The following is a 21,482-nucleotide window of genomic DNA, read 5'->3' as shown; positions in this document are numbered from 1 at the left end:
ATTAGTGATTATTATAGTGATTATTATCCTCTCCTCCATTGCAGTTCATGAATATGCAGACATCAGCAACGTTAAAGTCATGACGTCAGTGCGAATGTCAATGCTGATAGGCCTCTGTCACACAGTGTCATGCGCAAAAGTTCAATGTTATTTTTACTTGAAATGGGAACCTTTCCTGTCATACTTATAGAATCTTAAGGATCCATCCACTCCATGAAGGCATTTGAATGTAGGCGCTGATTCGCTTTTTTCTTTCTTCTTTTAAATGATTACCTCACAGGATGTTTGATGTATTGTAAATGAGTTTATTCTGATCCATCTAACACACGGTCAAATACCTGGGAAGAGTATAGAGGTCTGGCTGTGAAAATGTGCACTTGTGTTTGTAAAATGTTCTCTGAGAACAACAGCTGCCAAAGTTTGTTCAGGGAGGGTGGCTGAGGGGAATTTTCGAAATATATACTGTATTGGTTTTCTGAATAAATGACGGGTAATGTAATGGATTATGTGACCTATACTGTAGCAAGGGGATTCTACATAGTGTAGCTTTGATTTACTTATTCGGTGAAGGAGATAATGCAGCCAACTGTGATGTTCCTAAAATGTAACAGAAAGTCTGCAGTGAATGTAACCTTGGATTCTGTGGTTGTGGTTTGTAGTTGCACATATCCTTAATTATTTTCTCTGTTGTTGTTATTTCAGGTACTGTAATTTACAACAAATAATTGATTTTTATGTACTTTTCCATGGCTGCGGCAACCTTTAATAAAATGGAGGTGGATGGAATTTCGTTGCCATTGATCAAAGTGTTGAAGCATTATTTCAAAGCTCGTCTGCATGGATAGATGTAACTGGAGGTAAGTTTTCAAGGCTAACTTTAGGCAGGAAAAAACTCCCAATTTGGTTAGGTTTAGACACCAAAACTATGTGGTTAGGTTTAGGCAAGAAAACTGCTTGATTAGGTTGAGGCCACAAACTAATTGGTTAGTTTAGGCAACAAAACTATCTTGTTTGTTTTTTTTTGTTGTTTTTTTTGTATTTGTTGAGAGGTTTGCATGGAATATGGCCATCGCTCACCACTCAAAGCTCCACTGAACTTTGCTACGCAAGAGAACAAATAACAAAGAAAGGAAAATGAACACAAACGAAACTGCTTTGAAGAACACTGTTTCCAACTCAGACATTTTGCACTTCATGCTGACAGCAGCCGATGCAACAGCAGTTGCAGACCACACTTGTCTTGACCACCATCCTGTCTAGAAGGCAGCAGCATTAATGTGGTCTTTGTGCTAAAAAATAGTTCACTCTCTGTCACGTAGTGAAGAATGTTCTGTGATCTTTACATCCTGTGACATTTCTGCTGTCACAGGATGCTAATAAGCTAGACCACACAGCCTTACTAGAAGCCCCTTTTCTTTCTTTTTTTTGAAGTTTGGTAAGCCATATATAAAACACTCTGACCCTGGTGTTGATTCTCTGAAAAGCAGACTGCGACAGCCTTGCGATAAAAAGTCGGAAACTCCCTTGGATAAGCTAAATGTTTAACTATTTGATGCTAAATTGCAAAGCTGATGACCAGTTGCTGAACTGACGTTAAATTGTTGAACGGATGCCAATCTGCTATATGGTGAATATTCACAGTTTAACTACTAGATGCTCAACAGAACATTGTCGTGTTGATTATTTGATGCTAAAGCTAATAGATTTACCTCAAAATGACTGTGAGTTAAAGCTAACATGATCTCTCTGGAATTGCTTCTGAGTTCAAACTAATATGTGACTTGGTTTTTCTGAACCACAACTTCCAAGAGTTTTAAACTGAAATTATGACATTATGTCTTGTGTTGCACAGATGTCTGCTTAAGTTAGCGTGCTATCCAGCTATCCCTGGCCCATCCTGGTCCAAAGCTCTTAGCTTCCAGTCCTGACTGCTAACTGCACAACTAATCGAGCTAACTAGCCAACAGCAGCTACAATTAGCAGCAGTTAGCGGTTCCTCTGGTGATATGCTGCCACCTATTTGTTTGAGGGATTTGACAGGCAGCCAGTTCTTACAAATTGCACCCTTTATCAAGTAGTTTTTTGTGCATTAATTTAATTAAACTCAACCCATACTGTTGCTAAAATGAAATCATGCAGCCAACAGGGTCATCAGAAAATAGTCTCATCCAGGGCAACTGCTTTCTGGACAGGACACTGACTGAAACACATTTCTGAACCATGAAAACAAACCGGTTTATCCGTAGGTGTGTCTGACTAACCAAAACAGGTTCACGGTGAACATTCCTTTGCTTCCTCACAACTTCATGTGATGTGGGTTAAGAGTTGGGCATGTACGCATGAACTGCAGCATAAGTTACACAGTCAGATTTTGTGTTCTTCGGATTTTACGGCTTCTCTAACCCTGGTACTGCTGGCCATTTCCCTTAAGTTTAAAGAAGAAGTATAAACTTGTAAACTAAAGAAACAAAGAAAACACTCACTCAAGAAACAGTGAGATTTGAGCACTTTTTAAATCTATGAGGTTAACCTATTATAATACATTACAACAACATGACGGCCGGGTGGATAACCGTTAGCGACGTTAGCCAGCCACATGCTGACGTTGGGTCGCTATGGCTCTTTGTTTACACTTGGTGCTTGGAAGAGCTACCAAAAATGAAAGTGACTGACGTGTGCAGTCTGGTGAAATGGGGCAGTAAAGCTTCAACCTCATTGCGACAAAGAGATTTAAATCACAAATCAGAGAGAGAGAAGGGTGACTGGTTCTACTATTACTACAGTATGTGTATATGCAGGAGTCAGCTAGGCTAGCTGACAGGAGGTATACATCACACTCCATATCTGATTTAAATGTGTAAGTTAATAAAATAATAATAATAATAATAATAATAATAATAATAATAATAGGTTTCTATGACCTGGCTCCAGTGGCAACAACAAAAAGGGTAGACACCATGCGTAGCAGATAACAATACATGTTTTATCAAATGAAGTTGAATCAAATTAGACCAAGTTGAAATGTGATATTAAATGTTCACACGCGGGGTGTGGAAAACAGTCAGTGGTTTGTGTTGTTCATGGGTGGAGTGTGAGGCAGTTGGGAACAAAGCAATAAGACAAATGTAGCCAAACCAGAATGTTGTTTTCATGAGAAAGTAATTATGTGTTCCGATCAACGTCAGAGAATTTCCAAGTCAAAACTTCCTCCTATTATTTAACAAATATATGTTATGGGTTGGATTCACGTTTCTGGAGATGGTGAAATTCGGATCACCGCATTTTCCATAAATAATGATGCTGGTGTGATATTTTGAAGGACAAGCATTCCTGCAATAACCATGAAGTTGCACAAAACTTTGAAGCATAGTAAAAAAGGAAAAAAGGAAATTAAAGCATCATGCTTCAGACACTACTTTTAAGTGACCTGCAAGAAAGGAGAGGACTCAGGCAGTTTCTTCCTGGTGTTTTTGGATGAAGATGAAGAGAGAGTTAGTTACAGCTGACCAGTTTGGTGTGTACAAGGCAACAGAGGTCTGTGTACTTCTGCAAGAGTCTGGTGTTGGTGGCATTTGACTGAAGCTGAGCAATACAGACATACAGACATGTTTTGCTCACCAACTGCACACCACTTCCTCATGATAGACTGACAGACCGGTTTTGCTGCCTGTATACATTTGATTAAAAGACAAGGCTGGCATACATATCCCGGCTGCAGTGGAGAACAGACACAGGTAAGCTCTTAATCTTACCCATTAAAAGACTTAAATTTAATGCTATTTTTTATATTTTCAATGGGATCTTTTTGACATTTCTACTTTCTGGAGAATACATTATCTGTGTGAATCGAGTAAGCGTAACGTATTATTGTCAGGAAAGTAACACAGCACACATTGCTTTCCACAAGGCCTGCTTTTGGGGAGAGCGATAATTAACACCAAAGTTGTACCAAAATGACTGAGGATGAGGATAGATGCACATGATACACAGGTGGAAACACCCCAAAGCTCATTTAATGACAAACTTCAATTCAACCTTCTCCACTTACCATAGAGTCAGGGGCGGTTACTCATATGGGCAATAGTGGAGGGGCGGCAATAGCACCCGCAAAAAAAAAAAAGCTTTTTTATTTTTTGTTTGTATTAATTTCTTCCGGTTTTTGTATTGCTCATGTACATGTCAAGTCAATTATGTCATGTTGCCGTGTGGGGAGTGGACGGCTGGGTGCCCTCTGTTTTGTAAATGTGCGTCTGCTTGCTGATGAGAAAGTCTCACATAGAGGTTGTGGAAGAAGGGGGAGGTTAGCTACAACTTATCTTCTTTCACAAAAACAGACAACCACTTCCTACAGCACTACAATAAAACGAACTGACACTACCCAAAACCAGAGCAAATCATTGACCAAAATAACCCTGACAAGAAGGCATGGAGCCAAAACCAACACAGTGCATTGCAGTTTGCATGTGAATGGCAGCTGGAAATAATACTGCATGTAACTTTAAAGTGACAAGTTGACAATTTGAAACTTATGAAGTGCTTCCTTCTGCTCCTTTTTTTTGTCGCTAACACGGTCGGTCATTGAAGGCGCAGTGGCAGTTGTAGCCGTCGTTTCCGGTAGCATACTCTGATGACGGACCTAAGCTTTGTGACTGGCGTCAAACTGGCGGGCACTTTCTTCCCACTGCTGCCGTACAGTAGCTTCTTCGAACACGCGCTGCGGGACAAGCACCCAGCTCCCTCATTTTGTGGCGGTACCACACCACACTCACATTTCTTGGCAAGACCCGCCCTACTCTGCCTCTGATTGGCTCATTTGTTATACTCTAGCAGTATTCAAAACTGGACCCACAATGTAGATACTGGAGACAGGAGAAAACTATTTTAATGAAAAAAATCAAGAGTTCAAAATGAAGCAGCAGCAGTTCCAAGAAAGTCCAAAGCTGAAAGTCCAGAGCAGGGTTTCTGGCGAGATATCAGGCGAGACTGGGCGTGACTGGACAGGCTGGTGAGTGTGGGAGGTCTGCAGCACAGAGGCAAAGATGGCAGGTTTTAGGCAGGCATAAAAACGGCGCTGAATTGCGAAAAATTCACTCAAAGCGAGGCCTAGGTGTTACCGCAAAAGGTTTCACAACAGACTGGGAAAGACCGGCTTAAGACAGGTAACTGGTGATCAGTGTAGATGGACCGCAGGTGTGTGAAGCAGCAGGTGAGAGGAGTCTGGCTGATGAGCAGAATGTAGGTCAGCCACACCCAGCCTGAGACAAACACTGTGACAGAAAGAGGGAGACAAATATACAACAAGAAGGGAGGGGGGGAATCACAGGAGAAACAAGAGGAAATAGACAAAGCTCTGCAGATCCTAACATCGTTGGTCAGCCTCAGTTGATTAGTAGGTGGAACTACCCTTTGCTTCGATGAAGATGATTGACTAAACCACGTCAAAAAACAAATCCCATGTGGACCTTTTATTTCTTTCTAAAAATAGTCATACACTGGAGTACTTTAAGCCCTGTGCTATGACTTGGCTCAACTGGCCATAATATAAAAGAAACACCATGTGAAGTAGTTAAAGATATTTTACTAAATCAAGTTATAGAAAAAAGACAAAAACAAAATGGCTAATTAAATGATAACAACATGGGGTGAGGGAATCAATAAAGTCAGTGGTATATGATGATGTCAGGTCCGAAGTCCTTTTGTTTAACAACTAGCTTCAGATCTGTACCCTTTAAGCACTTTGAATTTTGCAGACATGGCATCATGATTTACCTCCATTCCACTCCATTTTGCCATGTTTTATTTATTTTAGATTAAATAAGGCATCTCTCTAGTTACCAGCCCTGACATCATGGCCGGTATTGTTTTCACCTTGTGAGTCTGTGTGTGTGAGAGTGTGTGTTGCAGATTACTGTTTCCCAGTTTCGGTCATTTTTCGTACACTCCGAGGCATGAGTTAAAACTACAAACAGAAGATCTTGCGACGCGAAACGTATTTAACTAGGAAGCCACATTTAAGATTAAAATCTCTTTTGCAGGTGAGAACTAGCCAAGACAGGGTCAAAACGGCAGCATCGAGGACATGACAAAACAACATCAAATCAAATCACAATAGCAGCTGTAAATATAAAGATACATTTCAATACACGGTGTGTACACAATAGTGGGGCGTGGGTCAGCCACTTAGCAGGTGGGACCAACCCTGCCTAGGTTGGGCGAGTGCCAGGAGGATGTCCGTGCCCTTTGGAAAGATATTCGTTACACATACCTTCTCCTCTCAATGCTGGCTCGAGCGGTGCAGTGCATTCCAGCAACAAGCACATCCAGTGAACGTGTTTTCAGCTCAGCTGGCTTTGTGCCCGAAGTGCATCAGAATAGGTCAAATTCTGGAACTGTAGACTCCTCTTTTTCTACACAGTGCAGCCAAACACTAGGCTGAAACACTGAGTAGAGGCTGGGTGGACCGACATAACTATTTGGTAACAGTTCATCATTATAATGGGAGGAATGCGTTGCTCTTTTGGTGTGTGAGAAAGAAAAAGAGTGGCAGAGTCCGTGTTCAAAGTTGAGGCTTGTCATTAATTTATTTATTTTATTTATTCTATTCCATTAAATTATATCTCCCCACTAGCTGGCAGTGACTATTTCCATTATTCTGCATTTACATTTATTTGAAGATACAAGGGTTGCATCGTCTGCATACAGATGGTACTTGCAGAACTTGAACTTGTCTCATACATGGTTGAAATAGATTTTAAGTGAGTGAACTGAACCGTGTAAAAGTTGAGCATTCCTTGTATAAAAGGAGGGAATGTTCCATTGCACCACACAAATCAGCTGGTATGATCAAATTTAGAATTTGCAATTCAAATGTGTCTGAAAAGAAATTGCTGACATATTGTCCTCCTGTGCCTCCTGAGGGCTAAGATTTTGCAATTCAAATTCACATCAACTTGTGACTTCATTTCCTGCACCTCCTGAGGGCTACACACACTGTATACTGTACATGTGAATGGGAATGAAACATCAAATTCCAATGAACACATCACAACCATGTGTGAATGGCCACTATTTCTTCTCTCTGACAACAGTGGTAGGTGAGCTTTAAAAATATTTATATTAATATCAGTGTTGTATTAAGTACCCAAAAGTCATACTTGAGTAAAATAAAGATATTGTGTGAAAATATTACTTTTGGTAAAAGTGGAGGTTGCCCAAACGAATAGTACTTGAGTAGAAGTCTTAAATTAATTAAAGTCTTATCTGATATTGAATGTACTAAAGTATCAAAAGTAATTTTCTGACAAAAAATGAACGTAATATGAAATAAAAGTACATATAACAATAAATTATACATATATTTATATGCATATACTGTATACTGTAGGTCAATCGATTATCAGCCTGGCCAATTAACGGATCCAATATTCAGCATTTTTCTTATTATTTTTTTATTTTTAAGTTAATTTCAACATGCACACATTTGGCTCTGATGCAGCATGTAATATGAAAAGTAACCAGTAAATAAAGCTATCAAATGAATGTAGTGAGTATAAAGTATTATTTAATCAAGTAGTAATTATTTGTCTGCAAAATGTAATGGAGTGGAAGTATAAAGAACCAGAAAATGGAAATACTCAAGTAAAGTGCAGGTATCTCAAAATTGTACTTACGTACAGTACTAAAGTAACTGTACAAAAGTACTATGTTCTTACCCTTAGCACTTAAATCACAGCACTTATGTACTTAAAGTATCATTGATAAATAGCAGCTCCTATGCTCAGACAAGAGCTTGAAATTTGTTTCATTCTTACTTTATCGACGGTGATATGTTGTGCTTACTTTCTTAATATTTGTACATTTACTTTCCCCAAATCAAAAAGTGAACTTGAATACATGAAAAATTAAGTCTCGTTTGAGTAGTTTTCTTCCTGCTTCCTTGAGTTCTCTTTATGCTCGAACTTAACATGAAAGTAGAGCAACCAGTATTTTAATTCCTGTTCACCATCAGGTTAAAATTTCCCTTTTATTGCCCTGCGGTGTGCCACTAACAACAGTCATAAGTCAGGTGACAGTGCCAAACATCCTATCACAACATCAAGGTGTCAACTTGTGAAACAAGGATGGGCATTTGAGACTCATACTCAGGTTTCAGAGGGGAGGGGAGAGGGAAGTTTCCTTGTGGATCTATCATTTATAGGATCCACACTATCAGAAAAAGGTCTGCTTCTTCTGCTGTTCCTTTTAACACAGTTTTTTTCTACTCCAAGGTGAGTTTGTTGCTCTGTTTCTTATTACAATACTAGCTATGCCTCAATGATTTCTTATGACGGAATGAATTTTCTTGTTTTATCAACCTCTTAAAGTTTGAAAGTTAAGTGTAACATTTTAAACGTCTCCTTCCTATTGTTTTCCTACATACGTCTCCACAAATCAGTGTTATATTTCTATTAAGCAATTATATCAATGAAATGAGGTCGAGTCAATGTTGCTTCACTCTCTCAACCGGTGTATCAGAAAGTGAGTCATCAGGTGAGATCACAGTTCACAGGAAGACGGAAACAACAAGTGCATCGTACAAAAATGACTGAAATGACTTCTATCAGACAAATATTAAAATATTAAAGAGAGAATACTAACAATAACTAAAGATAAAATTATGAAGTGAGGGAAAGGTAGCTCTACTATTTTTCACTGGGTGACTGCTGATCACGGGGAATATGCTCGTCTTCTTCCTCTTTTTTAAAAAGAGTTGGGGTCGAGGCCCATTTAGGTGCTTATCTTGTGTCTTATTGTATTAAACAAAGAAGGAAAGACAACCTAACTCCCATTTTTGCCCTCAGGTGAAGAGGTTCAAGTTTCACTTCCTTTCTGGCATGTGTTCAATCTTTCATGTATTTTTTTGTGTTGACGGGAAAAGCTTACAACTGAGAGGTCCTATTACCTCTGAGTGTGAGGTAATGATACAGTATAAAAAAATCCAAAAAGATTTCCAGATTTTTGATTTGAAAGAACATTTTATTGTAATTATGGCTCTATTCTAGTTATCTGTTTACACCCTTGCTTTTTAATGTGTTTCTTTCTACAAATGTCTCTTGTTTTTCTAAGAGTCACTCCGTATCGACTGTCACTTGGGTGACTTATACTTGCGTATCCTCTGCTCCATGTTGGACAGTTTCAGTGCGTGACCTGATGCTTATAATGAAGCAAATGGCAGTTGAAATTCAATATGGTAGAGTTAATTAAGTATTAAGTATGGTCAAGTGAAGTGTATTTGTATGGAGTCCAGCATATTGTTTGAATTGTTGTAAGAGCAGCGCTGTGTATTTACACTATGCCAGAAGCAACAGCAGTGCAATGCTAAACTGAACCACATCCTATGTAAATAATGACACAGTTAACTGCCTTATCAAAAGTTCTTTCTACAATTAATGGATCTATTCTCTCTCCAAAGGTGAGCCATGTCGTCCTCACCATGCCAGTGGACAACTCTACGCCCATTTGTCTTCAGCAGCATCATGGTGTTGTGTTTTGTCACTCTTTTCTTCACATATAACAACTTTGAAATGAAGTTCCCTAGTTTCCCTAACATTTTTGTAGACAGAGGCCGTCAATCCTGTCCTCCAGTTGTGTGTGTAGCTGGAGACTCAAACTGTTCCACAAAGCTGCACCACAATCACACCCAGGAGATCCAGGCTGCAGCAGTGGACACTGAGCCTGACACCATCGTATTGATCTGGATGTGGCCGTTTGGTTTCAAGTTTGATCTGAGTTGCAGTGATTTCCACATCACAAAATGCCACTTGACTGATGACAAGACCCTTTATGACAAAGCCCACGGGGTTCTCTTCCACCACAGGGACATTCATGGAAATATGGAAAACTTGCCAAAAAAGCCACGTCCATGGTTTCAGAAATGGGTGTGGTTCAATATGGAGTCGCCTGCAAACTCAGGTCGAATGAGTAAGCTTGATCACTTATTTAACCTGACATGCAACTATCGACTTGATTCAAATATTCCTGTGCCCTATGGGCGCCTGGAGCCTGTGACACCTGAAGATGAAAGGTTCAAATTGCCAGTAAAGGACAAGTTGGTCTGTTGGATTGTGAGCAACTGGAATGCACAGTTTAGGAGAGTTCAGTTCTACAATGAACTGAAAGAACACATCAAGATTCACACTTATGGAGGGGCATTTGGCCAAACACTAAGTCGCGAAGACTATTCAAAAGTAGTTTCTAGTTGTAAATTCTACCTCTCCTTTGAAAACTCAGTTTATAAAGACTACATCACAGAGAAGTTATACACGCCAATGAAACTCGGTACTGTACCAGTAGTTTTGGGCCCTTCAAGACAAAACTATGAGGACCACATCCCAGGAGATTCTTTCATTCATGTCGATGACTTTTCCACTCCAAAGGAGCTGGCAGAGAGGCTACTGTACCTCGACAAAAACAACTCTGAGTACACAGGATACTTTGATTGGACCAACAGGTTTAAAGTGCAAGGGGGTTCGTTTGGCAGGACACAAGCTTGCGAAACCTGTAGGTACCTACAGCATAACAAAGGGTATCAAGCCTTTCATGATCTTAATAAATGGTACTGGGGCTAACTCAAACAACAAAAAGAAGCATTTTGGTCAGGTTTCTACACACAAAACTGAATGCTATGGAAATTATTTTAAAGATGTTATGGTCAATCACAATCAAAAATCTACATGTTGTACCTTGGATTGACTTCTTTACCTAAATCGTCATAATGTAGTTACAGAAATTCTTCCGTGATAGTCTTGGCATATCCCTGTTTTCGACAAACAGAACTGCGATATTTTTTCCTGATCTGCACCTGCTAAATTGTTTATAAAACTCACTCTAGCTTTGATGATGAAAAACTGATCTCTGTATTATACTCTATTCTAATGTCTAAAACTAGGACAACCTTGGTGTGGCTCTGACTGAAAAACAATGGACAAAAGCACCCAAGAAGGTCCTTTTCGTGTCATTGTATACAAGACTTGCCCTCCAAGGCAGCTGGATCTCACAAATCCATTGTTCCAGAGTTCCAGCTTGTCAAACTGCAATTGTTCGGACCAATCAGCGTCCTCTCGGGGAACTACTGGTAGCTACAGGCGTGATTTAGGTCCGACGACAGCAAGAAAAATGACTGTTCATTTGAAAACAACAATGACTGCTTCTTGTCATTTCATAGAGGCTGCTATAGCATCGGTGATATCAGACCTAGAGAGTATTTTTTCATGGAGACGAACAAACAACAGCACTGAAGGATTTTCTCTGGAAAGATGTTTTTGCTCCTCTCCTGACTGGCTGATGATGATTTCCCAATGGGCTCCGATGATATCGCTGTCCTACCATTGATCTGATTAGTTGTCTGACATAGACGCTGACAGACAGATGGTTTTTGTCCAATCACCTGCCAAGTTTTTTGTTTTTTTTTAAAAGTGCCTCTCTTTTTCTAAACAGTCTCCAAAGACAACTTTCCAAATGGTTGCATGTAACAAACCATCTGGCACAGCAGCTTAGTGTGAGACTGGGACTCAAACAGTATAAAGCTTTTCACGGGGTTGATTTTATGCAAAGCTTTCTGATAATAAGATATGCATAATTTATTTACAGAGACCCAACATTTCCCCCATGAGCAAGCACTTGGTGACAGTGGTGAGAAACCTCGAGCAGAGCCGGACTCAATGGTGGGCGGCCATCTGCCTCGACTGGTTGGGTTGAGAGAAGTGCCAGTGAAGTGCAATGGCTCAAATTTTGTGGCAGGGACAGGACTCTGTAAAGATGTGGTTACAACAGGCTTTGGTTTTCCTGTTGCTTGGTCGTTTGAGTCCCATTTGTCTGCTTCATGTTCCTGCAAACGGACATTAGCCAGTCGCAGCCTTAAATCCAAACTGGATCTTGGGCAATCCAGCTGGTCAGATTGGACGCTGAGCTCAAAGTCTGCTGCTCTTAATCCAAAACTCGCACTTTCTTCTCCAATACTGATGAATGTATTTCTTACATACTTGTTTCAGCAATAAAGCAAAAAAAAATAACAGTTGAATACAGAAATGTAACAGAAGTTGAAAGAGATGCTTGGCCACTGTCATTGTTTGGGGTTTGGACTCAGGTTTGGACTCATCCACAGGTAGTGTGCCTTCCTTGCTCACTTTCCTCCACACCAGCTCCGATGATAGCGCTGTCCTACCGTTGATCTGATTAGTTGTCTGACATAGATGGTGATAGACAGATGGTTTTTGTCCAATCACCTGCTAAGTTTTTTGTTTTTTTTAAAAGTGCCTCTCTTTTTCTAAACAGTTTCCAAAGACAACTTCCCAGATGGTTCCATGTAACAAACCATCTGGCACAGCAGGTTAGTGTGAGACTGGGACTCATACAGTATAAAGCTTTTCACGGGGTTGATTTTAAGGCAAGCTTTCTGATAATAAGATATGAATAATTTATTTACAAATACCCAACATTTCCCCCATGAGCAAGCACTTGGTGACAGTGGTGAGAAACCTCGAGCAGAGCCGGACTCAATGGTGGGCGGCCATCTGCCTCGACTGGTTGGGTTGAGAGAAGTTTTGGGGTCATCCACAGGTAGTGCGCCTTCCTTGCTTACTTTCGTCCACACCAGCTCCCTTTTTGTCCTGTCTCAATACAAGTAGATGTGTTATCGTACAACTCTGGGAGTCAGTAAACGGCCACGATCAGTGATTATTATAGTGATTATTATCCTCTCCTCCATTGCAGTGCATGAATATCCAGACATCAGCAACGTTAAAATCACTACGTCAGTGTGAATGTCAATGCTGATAGGCCTCTGTCACACAGTGTCAGGTGCAAATGTTCAATGTTATTTTTACTTGAAATGGGAACCTTTCCTGTCATACTTATAGAATCTTAGGGATCCATCCACTCCATGAAGACATTTGAATGTAGGCGGTGATTCGCTTTTTTCTTTCTTCTTTTAAATGATTACCTCACAGGATGTTTGATGTATTGTAAATGAGTTTATTCTGATCCATCTAACACACGGTCAAATACCTTGGAAGAGTATAGAGGTCTGGCTGTGAAAATGTGCACTTGTGTTTGTGAAATGTTCTCTGAGAACAGCAGCTGGCAAAGTTTGTTCAGGGAGAGTGGCTGAGGGGAATTTTTGAAATATATACTGTATTGGTTTTCTGAATAAATGACGGGTAATGTAATGGATTATGTGACCTATACTGTAGCAAGGGGATTCTACATATTGTAGCTTTGATTTACATATTCGGTGAAGGAGATAGAGAGGAGAGGAGATGTTGTTTCAGGTACTATAATTTACAACAACGTTCTTTGTCATACAATGTTGTGTCATATAATTGATTTTATGTACTTTTCCATGGCCGCTGCAACCTTTAATAAAATGGAGGTGGATGGAATTTCGTTGCCAATGATCAAAGTGTTGAAACATTATTTCAAAGCTCGTCTGCATGGATAGATGTAACTGGAGGTATGAGATAATATGCCGAATGTTTAATTTCACCTAACCTTTTATTGTACATTATCCAAATTAATGATTAGTTGTACAAAAAAAATGCATAAATAATTGAATACATTTATCTTCATTTTGATAATTGTTGTCATGTTATGACATGACAAAATTAATGAATTATCATAAATGTCACAACTGCATCATTTTATCCTTTGAGAAAATAGTGTACAATTTTTTCTCATAATTACCACATGAATTCTTGAATCTACTGGACCTCAGCTCTCCCTACTGGTAAGGGGGAGCAGTGAAGCAGGGGATTCATCAATCACATCACGAATTGCTTCCAAATAAAGCACATTTCAGTCATAATGAGATAGATAGATAGATAGATAGATAGATAGATAGATAGATAGGAAATTAGGTTATCAGAGCAGCAGGTACATTAAAATACAATCAAAATACAAGGGCAAATATAGAAACAATAAAGTACTATATACAATATAAAAAAAAACAATAAAATACTATTTACAGTAAAATGCTTAAGTAGCTATAAAATAAAGTAGGGGGCTGAAGGTCCGCCCAGGGCGTCATGCAAGCTAGGATCGCCACTATAGACGGACAACCCTAAAAGATAATTGTCCATGTCTGTCACCTGTTCGGAAGCACAAAAATGCAATTTCATATGTCACCATTTAAAGCAAACACAGGCAGCTGCTGAGTACTCAGCCTCCATACATGGGAAGCACACTGATAGCTCACACATATGAGGTGAGCTATCAGGGCCTCCACAACAATTATATTTTAATGCGTGTTGTTAATGTGATATTACATGTTTGTACTGATATGAACTCAATTTAGACTAATGCCAAAAAGCTCTGGATTTGTATCTATTATGATGGAATCTAAATTGAGGTACCTGGATAGATGATGGACCTATTGTTGTTTTCTTTGTTGTTTTTTACCATTTTTTGGACATTATTCTTTGTGTGTAGCACGTGTGTCCCATGTACAGAGGCCTTGTCCTCACTGCAGTGGCCCAGTGCTCAAGTCTGAACTGCGGTCCTTATAGCTGCGCGACATCCCCCCTCTCTCTCATCCCATTTCCTGTCATCTCCCCAAGCTGCCCTATGAATAAAGCCATAAAAGGCCGAAAAGTACTTATACTGGCTGGTTTATCCAGTTTGAGTAGACAAACGAACAAACCAACACATCGTCAAACCAAAACAACTGAATAGGTTGCTTGTCTCCCAAAACCTCCCAGAACAAATTATCACTGTATGTCTAATTGTAACGGGCTCAATATGGCAGTTGTGAAATATAACAATAACATATATTTCAAATATTGCTACTGGATCTTTAAAAGGCTCTCCTCTTGCATCAGTGTTCTCTTTTACAGCGATTGAATGTAATTACGTACCTCCTACCTCCTATAGCAAAGACAGAAATGGGGCACTACACCATCAGTGAGCTGCAGACAGCCCACCAAGACAGATTTCTCATACTTGCTGTAGATTTCAATCATGGCAACTAAAGCCAGTATTACCAAAAGTACACCAGGTAGCTTAGTCGGTAGCACGTGTGTCCCATGTACAGAGGCCTTGTCCTCGCTGCAGTGGCCCATGCTCAAGTCTGAACTGTGGCCCTTAGCTGGTCGACATCCCCTCTCTCTCATCCCATTTCCTGTCATCTCCCAAAGCTGTCCTAAGAATAAAGCTGGTTTATCCAGTTTGAGTAGACAAACGAGGAAACAAACAAAGTACACCAAGGGGTACACACCTAAAAGTACCCTCCCCCCCTTTTATGAGCTACAGCATAAAGACCAAAAAAGTCACACAACTGGTTCATAAACAGGTATGTGTCTAACCTGAGATTACCTGCTTTTTACTCCAGGAGTTTCTTGGCATCACTGCCCCAACCATATTCATCCAAGCAGTAACATCCAAACAACAGTGACATACAGATAATATAATTTAAACAATCTATAACACCTTTTCTGCACATCAAAATCCCTCCTTCTCCTTTCCATTTTCTTGTCTTTGCAATGCGCTTCTACCGCGAATTGCTGCCACGCCAGAAAAAGACATTCTTATCAAGTTATAACACAAAAGCATATTGTTAGAACAAATTGTTTTTCACGTTATAACAAGATATTGTCACACATACATGGTTGAAATAGATTTTAAAAAGCAAGGGTCCCAAAACAGAGCCTTGTGGGACACCTTTCATAGCAATGACTGGCTCGAACAAGATGTTGCCATGTTTGACAATCTGTGAACGATTAGTCAGGTAGTTGTGGAACCACATGAGAAGAGTACGTTTGAGGAAATGAGTGAACTGAACCGTGTCAAAGTTTTGCATTCCTTGTATCAAACGAGGAAATATTCCATTGCACCACAACAATGAGCTGGTATGATCAGATTTAGAATTTTGCAATTCAAATATTCCCCCCAAGAAACTGCTGACTTATTTCCCTCCTGTGCCTCCTCAGGGCTACACACACTGTATACTTTACATGTGAATGAGAATGAGAAATCAAATTCCAATGAACACATCACAACCATGTGTGAATGGCCACTGCCGTGTTTCATTTCTTCTCTCTGACAACATTGGTAAGGTGACCTTTAAAAATATTTAATTAATTAATATCAGTGTTGTATAAAGTACCCAAAAGTCATACTTGAGTAAAATAAAGATATCGTGTTAAAATATTACTTTTGGTAAAAGTGAAGGTCGCCCATACAAATAGTACTTGAGTAAAAGTCTTAATTCTTAAAGTCTTATCTGATATTGAATGTACTAAAGTATCAAAAGTAATTTTCTGACAAAAAATGAACGTTATATCAAATAAAAGTGCATATAACAGTAAATTATACATGTATTATATGCATATACTGTATACTGTAGGTCAATCGATTATCAGCCTGGCCAATTAACGGATCCAATATTCAGCATTTATCTGATTATTGGAAAGTGTTTTGTTTTTTTTAAAAAAAACAAAAAAAAAAAAACCTGATTGGTGACCAAACAACTTAATTTCAACATGCACACATTTGGCTCTGATGCAGCATGTAATGTGAAAAGTAACCAGTAACTAAAGCTATCAAATTAATATAGTGAGTATAAAGTACTTTATTTGTCTCCAAAATGTAGTTGAGTGGAAGTATAAAGAACCAGAAAATGGAAATACTCAAGTAAAGTGCAAGGGCCTCAAAATTGTACTTAAGTACATTACTAAAGTAAATGTTCTTAAAACAAGTAAAACAAGTTAAATCCACCATCAGGGTAACATTTCACTTTGAATGCCCTGCATTGTACCACTAACAACAGTCATAAGTCAGGTGACAGTGCCTAACATCCTATCACAACAGTAAGGTGTCAACTTGTGAAACAAGGATGGGCATTTGAAACACACACTCAGGTTTCAGAGAGGAGGGGAGAAGGAAGTTTCCTTGTGGCTCTGTCATTTATAGGATCCACACTATCAGAAAAAGGTCTGCTTCTTCTGCTGTTCCTTTTACTGCAGTTTTTTCTACTCCAAGGTGAGTTTGTTGCTCTGTTTCTTATTATAATACGAGCTATGCCTCAAAGATTTCTTATGAAGGAATGAATTTTCTTGTTTTATCAACCTCTTAAGGTTTGAAAGTAAACAGTAAAATTTTAAGCATCTCTTTCCTTTTGTTTTCCTACATGCGGAGCCTCTCCACACATCAGTGTTATATTTCTATTAAGCCATTATATCAATGAAATGAGGTCCAGTCATTGTTGCTTCACTCTCAACCGGTGTATCAGAAAGTGAGGCATCAGTTGAGATCACAGTTCACAGGAAGACAGAAACAGTAACAAGTGCATCGTACAAAATGACGAGTGAGGGAAATTATGGGGAATATGCTTTTCTTCGTCCTCTTTTTTTTTTCTTTTTTCTTTTTTTTGATCTTTCTCTAATTTGGAGCACGTCATGTCTTTTTAAATATATTTCATAACACACATTTGTAACCATTTGTTTGCCTACTGGGGCGTCGTAACGGCGGTTTAGGTGCTCATCTCATTGTCTCATTGTATTAAACAGGAAAGATAACAGCTGCCATTTTTGCCCTCAGGTGAAGAGCTTCAAGTTTCACTTTAACATCATCACTTTTAACACGCTTTCACATCCAGCATACATTTGTAAGATTTTATCATCATACATATTCACACACAATCTTGGAACATGCAACTCTACCTTTGCACACTTTAATTTAAACATTTAATTTTAATTCATTTGCTTTGGTCTATTCTGTGCCTCTATTTTGTAGGCTTTTGGTTTATTACTTCGTTGCTTTTCTGTGCAACTGAGAGCTCCTATTACCTCTGAGTGTGAGGTAATCATACAGTATCAAACAACATAAAATAACAACAATTAAAAGACATCCAAAAAGATTACCAGATTTTTTCCTTATTATCTGTAAACGCCCCTGCTTTTTAATGTGTTTCTATCTACAAATGTCTCTTGTTTTTCTAAGAGTCAGTCCGTATCGACTGTCACTTGGGTTTCTTACACCACTTAGTGTATCCTCTGCCCCAAGTTGAACTGTTTCGAAGTTCTTTCTACAATTAATGGATCTATTCTCTCTCCAAAGGTGAGCCATGTCGTCCTCACCATCCTCACCATGCCAGTGGACAATTCTACGCCCATTTGTCTTCAGCAGCATCATGGTGTTGTGTTTTGTCACTCTTTTCTTCACATATAACGACTTTGAAATGAAGTTCCCTAGTTTCCCTAACATTTTTGTGGACAGAGGCCGTCAATCCTGTCCTCCAGTTGTGTGTGTAGCTGGAGACTCAAACTGTTCCACAGAGCTGCACCACAACCACACCCAGGAGATCCAGGCTGCAGCAGTGGACACTGAGCCTGACACCATCGTATTGATCTGGATGTGGCCATTTGGTTTCAAGTTTGATCTGAGTTGCAGTGATTTCCACATTACAAAATGCCAATTGACTGATGACAAGACCCTTTACGACAAAGCCCACGGGGTTCTCTTCCACCACAGGGACATTCATGGAAATGTGGAAAACTTGCCAAAAGAGCCACGTCCATGGTTTCAGAAATGGGTGTGGTTCAATATGGAGTCGCCTGCAAACTCAGGTCCAATGAGTGAGCTTGATCAATTATTTAACCTGACATCCACCTATCGACTTGATTCAAATATTCCTGTGCCCTATGGGCACCTGGAGCCTGTGACACCTGAAGATGAAAGTTTCAAATTGCCAGTAAAGGACAAGTTGGTCTGTTGGATTGTGAGCAACTGGAACGAACAGTTTAGGAGAGTCCAGTTCTACAATGAACTGAAAGAACACGTCAAGATTCACACTTATGGATGGGCATTTGACCATGAACTAAGTGAAGAAGACTATTCAAAAGTAGTTTCTAGTTGTAAATTCTACCTCTCCTTTGAAAACTCAGTTCACAACGACTACATCACAGAGAAGTTATACAAGCCAATGAGGCTCGGTAGTGTACCAGTAGTTCTGGGCCCTACAAGACAAAGTTATGAGGACCACATCCCAGGAGATTCTTTCATTCATGTCGATGACTTTTCCACTCCAAAGGAGCTGGCAGACAGGCTACTGTACCTCGACACCAACAACTCTGAGTACATGGGATACTTTGATTGGACCAACAGGTTTAAAGTGCAAGGGGCTTCGTTTGGCTGGGAACATGCTTGCAAAACCTGTAGGTACCTACAGCATAACAAAGGGTATCAAGCCTTTCATGATCTTAATAAATGGTACTGGGGCTAGCAGAATATCCCTGTTTTCTACAAACAGAACTGCGATATTTTTTTCCTGATCTGCACCTGCTAAATTGTTTATAAAACTCACTCTAGCTTTGATGATAAAGAAAACTGATTTCTGTATTATACTCTCTTCTAATGTCAGATCTAAAACTAGGACAACCTTGGTGTGGCTCTGACTGAAAAACAATGGACAAAAGCACCCAAGAAGGTCCTTTTCGTGTCATTGTATACTAGACTAATCCATTGTTCCAGACTTCCGGCTTGTCAAACTACAATTGTTCGGACCAATCAGCGTCCTCTCAGGGAACTACTGGTAGCTACAGGCGTGATTTAGGTCCGACGACAGCAAGAAAAATGACTGTTCATTTGAAAACAACAATGACTGCTTCTCATCATATCATTAAAGCTGCTATAGCATCGGTGATATCAGACCTAGAGAGTATTTTTTCATGGAGACGAACAAACAACAGCACTGAAGGATTTTCTCTGGAAAGATGTTTTTGCTCCTCTCCTGACTGGCTGATGATGATTTCCCAACAGGCTGCGATGATATCGCTGTCCTACCGTTGATCTGATTAGTTGTCTGACATAGACGCTGATAGACAGATGGTTTTTGTCCAATCACCTGCCAAGTTTTTGTTTTTTTAAAAGTGCCTCTCTTTTTCTAAACAGTTTCCAAAGACAACTTTCCAAATGGTTGCATGTAACAAACCATCTGGCACAGCAGCTTAGTGTGAGACTGGGACTCAAACAGTATAAAGCTTTTCACAGGGTTGATTTTATGGAAAGCTTTCTGATAATAAGATATGAATAATTTATTTACAGAGACCCAACATTTCCCCCATGAGCAAGCACTTGGTGACAGTGGTGAGAAACCTCGAGCAGAGCCGGACTCAGTGGTGGGCGGCCATCTGCCTCGACTGGTTGGGTTGAGAGAAGTGCCAGTGAAGTGCAATGGCTTAAATTTTGTGGCAGGGACAGGTCTCTGTAAAGATGTGGTTACAACAGGCTTTGGTTTTCCTGTTGCTTGGTCTCTGAGTCCCATTAGTCCGCTTCATGTTCCTGCAAACGGACATTAGCCAGTCGCAGCCTTAAATCCAAACTGGATCTTGGGCAATCCAGCTGGTCAGGTTGGACGGTGAGCTCAAAGTCTGCTGCTCTTAATCTAAAACTCACACTTTCTTCTCCAATACTGATGTATGTATGTATTTCCTACATACTTGTTTCAGCAATAAAGCCAAAAAAATAACAGTGAAATACAGAAATGTAACAGAAGTTGAAGGAGATGCTTGGCCACTGTCATTGTTTGGGGTTTGGACTCAAGTTTGGACTCATCCACAGGTAGTGCGCCTTCCTTGCTCACTTTCCAAGACATCAGCAACGTTAAAGTCACAACATCAGTGTGAATATCAATGCTGATAGGACTTTGTGACACAGCGTCTCACGCAAATGTTCAATATGTTATTTTTACTTGAAATGGGAACCTTTCCTGTCATACTTATAGAATCTTAGGGATCCATCCACTCCATGAAGGCATTTGAATGTAGGCGGTGATTCGCTTTTTTCTTTCTTCTTCTAAATGATTACCTCACAGGATGTTTGATGTATTGTAAATGAGTTTATTCTGATCCATTGAACACACGGTCAACTACCTGGGAAGAGTATAGAGGTCTGGCTGTGAAAATGCGCACTTGTGTTTGTGAAATGTTCTCTGTGAACAACAGCTGGCAAAGTTTGTTCAGGGAGGGTGGCTGAGGGGAATTTTTGAAATATATACTGTATTGTTTTTCTAAATAAATGAAGGGTAATGTAATGGATTATGTGACCTATACTGTAGCAAGGGGATTCTACATATTGTAGCTTTGATTTACTTATTCGGTGAAGGAGATGTCTGCAGTGAATGTAACCTTGGATTCTGTGGTTGTGGTATGTAGTTGCACATATCCTTAATTATTTAAATGTTGTTGTTATTTCAGGTACTATAATTTACAACAATGTTCTTTGTCATACAATGTTGTGTCATATAATTGATTTTTATGTACTTTTCCATGGCTGCTGCAACCTTTAATAAAATGGAGGTGGATGGAATTTCGTTGCCATTGATCAAAGTGTTGAAGCATTATTTCAAAGCTTGTCTAAATAATTGAATACATTTATTTTTATTTTGATAATAATTGTTGTGTGAATATTTCAAATTAGTTGCCCCACATGCAAATTTGTATATGGAAATGTCA

General features: G+C 39.5%; 2 protein-coding genes across 2 annotated transcripts; both read left to right on the top strand.

The window, feature by feature from the left end:
* Positions 1 to 3,714: 3,714 nt before the first annotated feature.
* On the top strand, positions 3,715 to 13,407 carry LOC311252418 (4-galactosyl-N-acetylglucosaminide 3-alpha-L-fucosyltransferase 9-like). Its single transcript, XM_084345569.1, has 2 exons — positions 3,715 to 3,734; positions 9,452 to 13,407. The coding sequence occupies exon 2, from the start codon at positions 9,459 to 9,461 to the stop codon at positions 10,605 to 10,607; it is 1,149 nt and encodes a 382-aa protein (XP_084201695.1). The 5' UTR covers positions 3,715 to 3,734; positions 9,452 to 9,458; the 3' UTR covers positions 10,608 to 13,407.
* A 3,530-nt stretch (positions 13,408 to 16,937) lies between these two features.
* LOC311252443 (4-galactosyl-N-acetylglucosaminide 3-alpha-L-fucosyltransferase 9-like) lies at positions 16,938 to 21,335 on the top strand. The gene is made up of 2 exons (XM_084345594.1): positions 16,938 to 17,010; positions 18,088 to 21,335. Exon 2 carries the CDS (start codon positions 18,095 to 18,097, stop codon positions 19,250 to 19,252), a length of 1,158 nt encoding a protein of 385 aa, XP_084201720.1. The 5' UTR covers positions 16,938 to 17,010; positions 18,088 to 18,094; the 3' UTR covers positions 19,253 to 21,335.
* The last annotated feature ends 147 nt before the right edge of the window (positions 21,336 to 21,482 follow it).

The sequence above is a fragment of the Pagrus pagrus genome (assembly GCF_965226575.1).
Source record: "Pagrus pagrus genome assembly, chromosome: 23".
In the NCBI taxonomy this organism is placed as follows: domain Eukaryota; kingdom Metazoa; phylum Chordata; class Actinopteri; order Spariformes; family Sparidae; genus Pagrus; species Pagrus pagrus.
The sequence above is the reverse complement of the archived record's forward strand: the minus strand, read 5'-3'. Positions and strand labels throughout refer to the sequence as shown.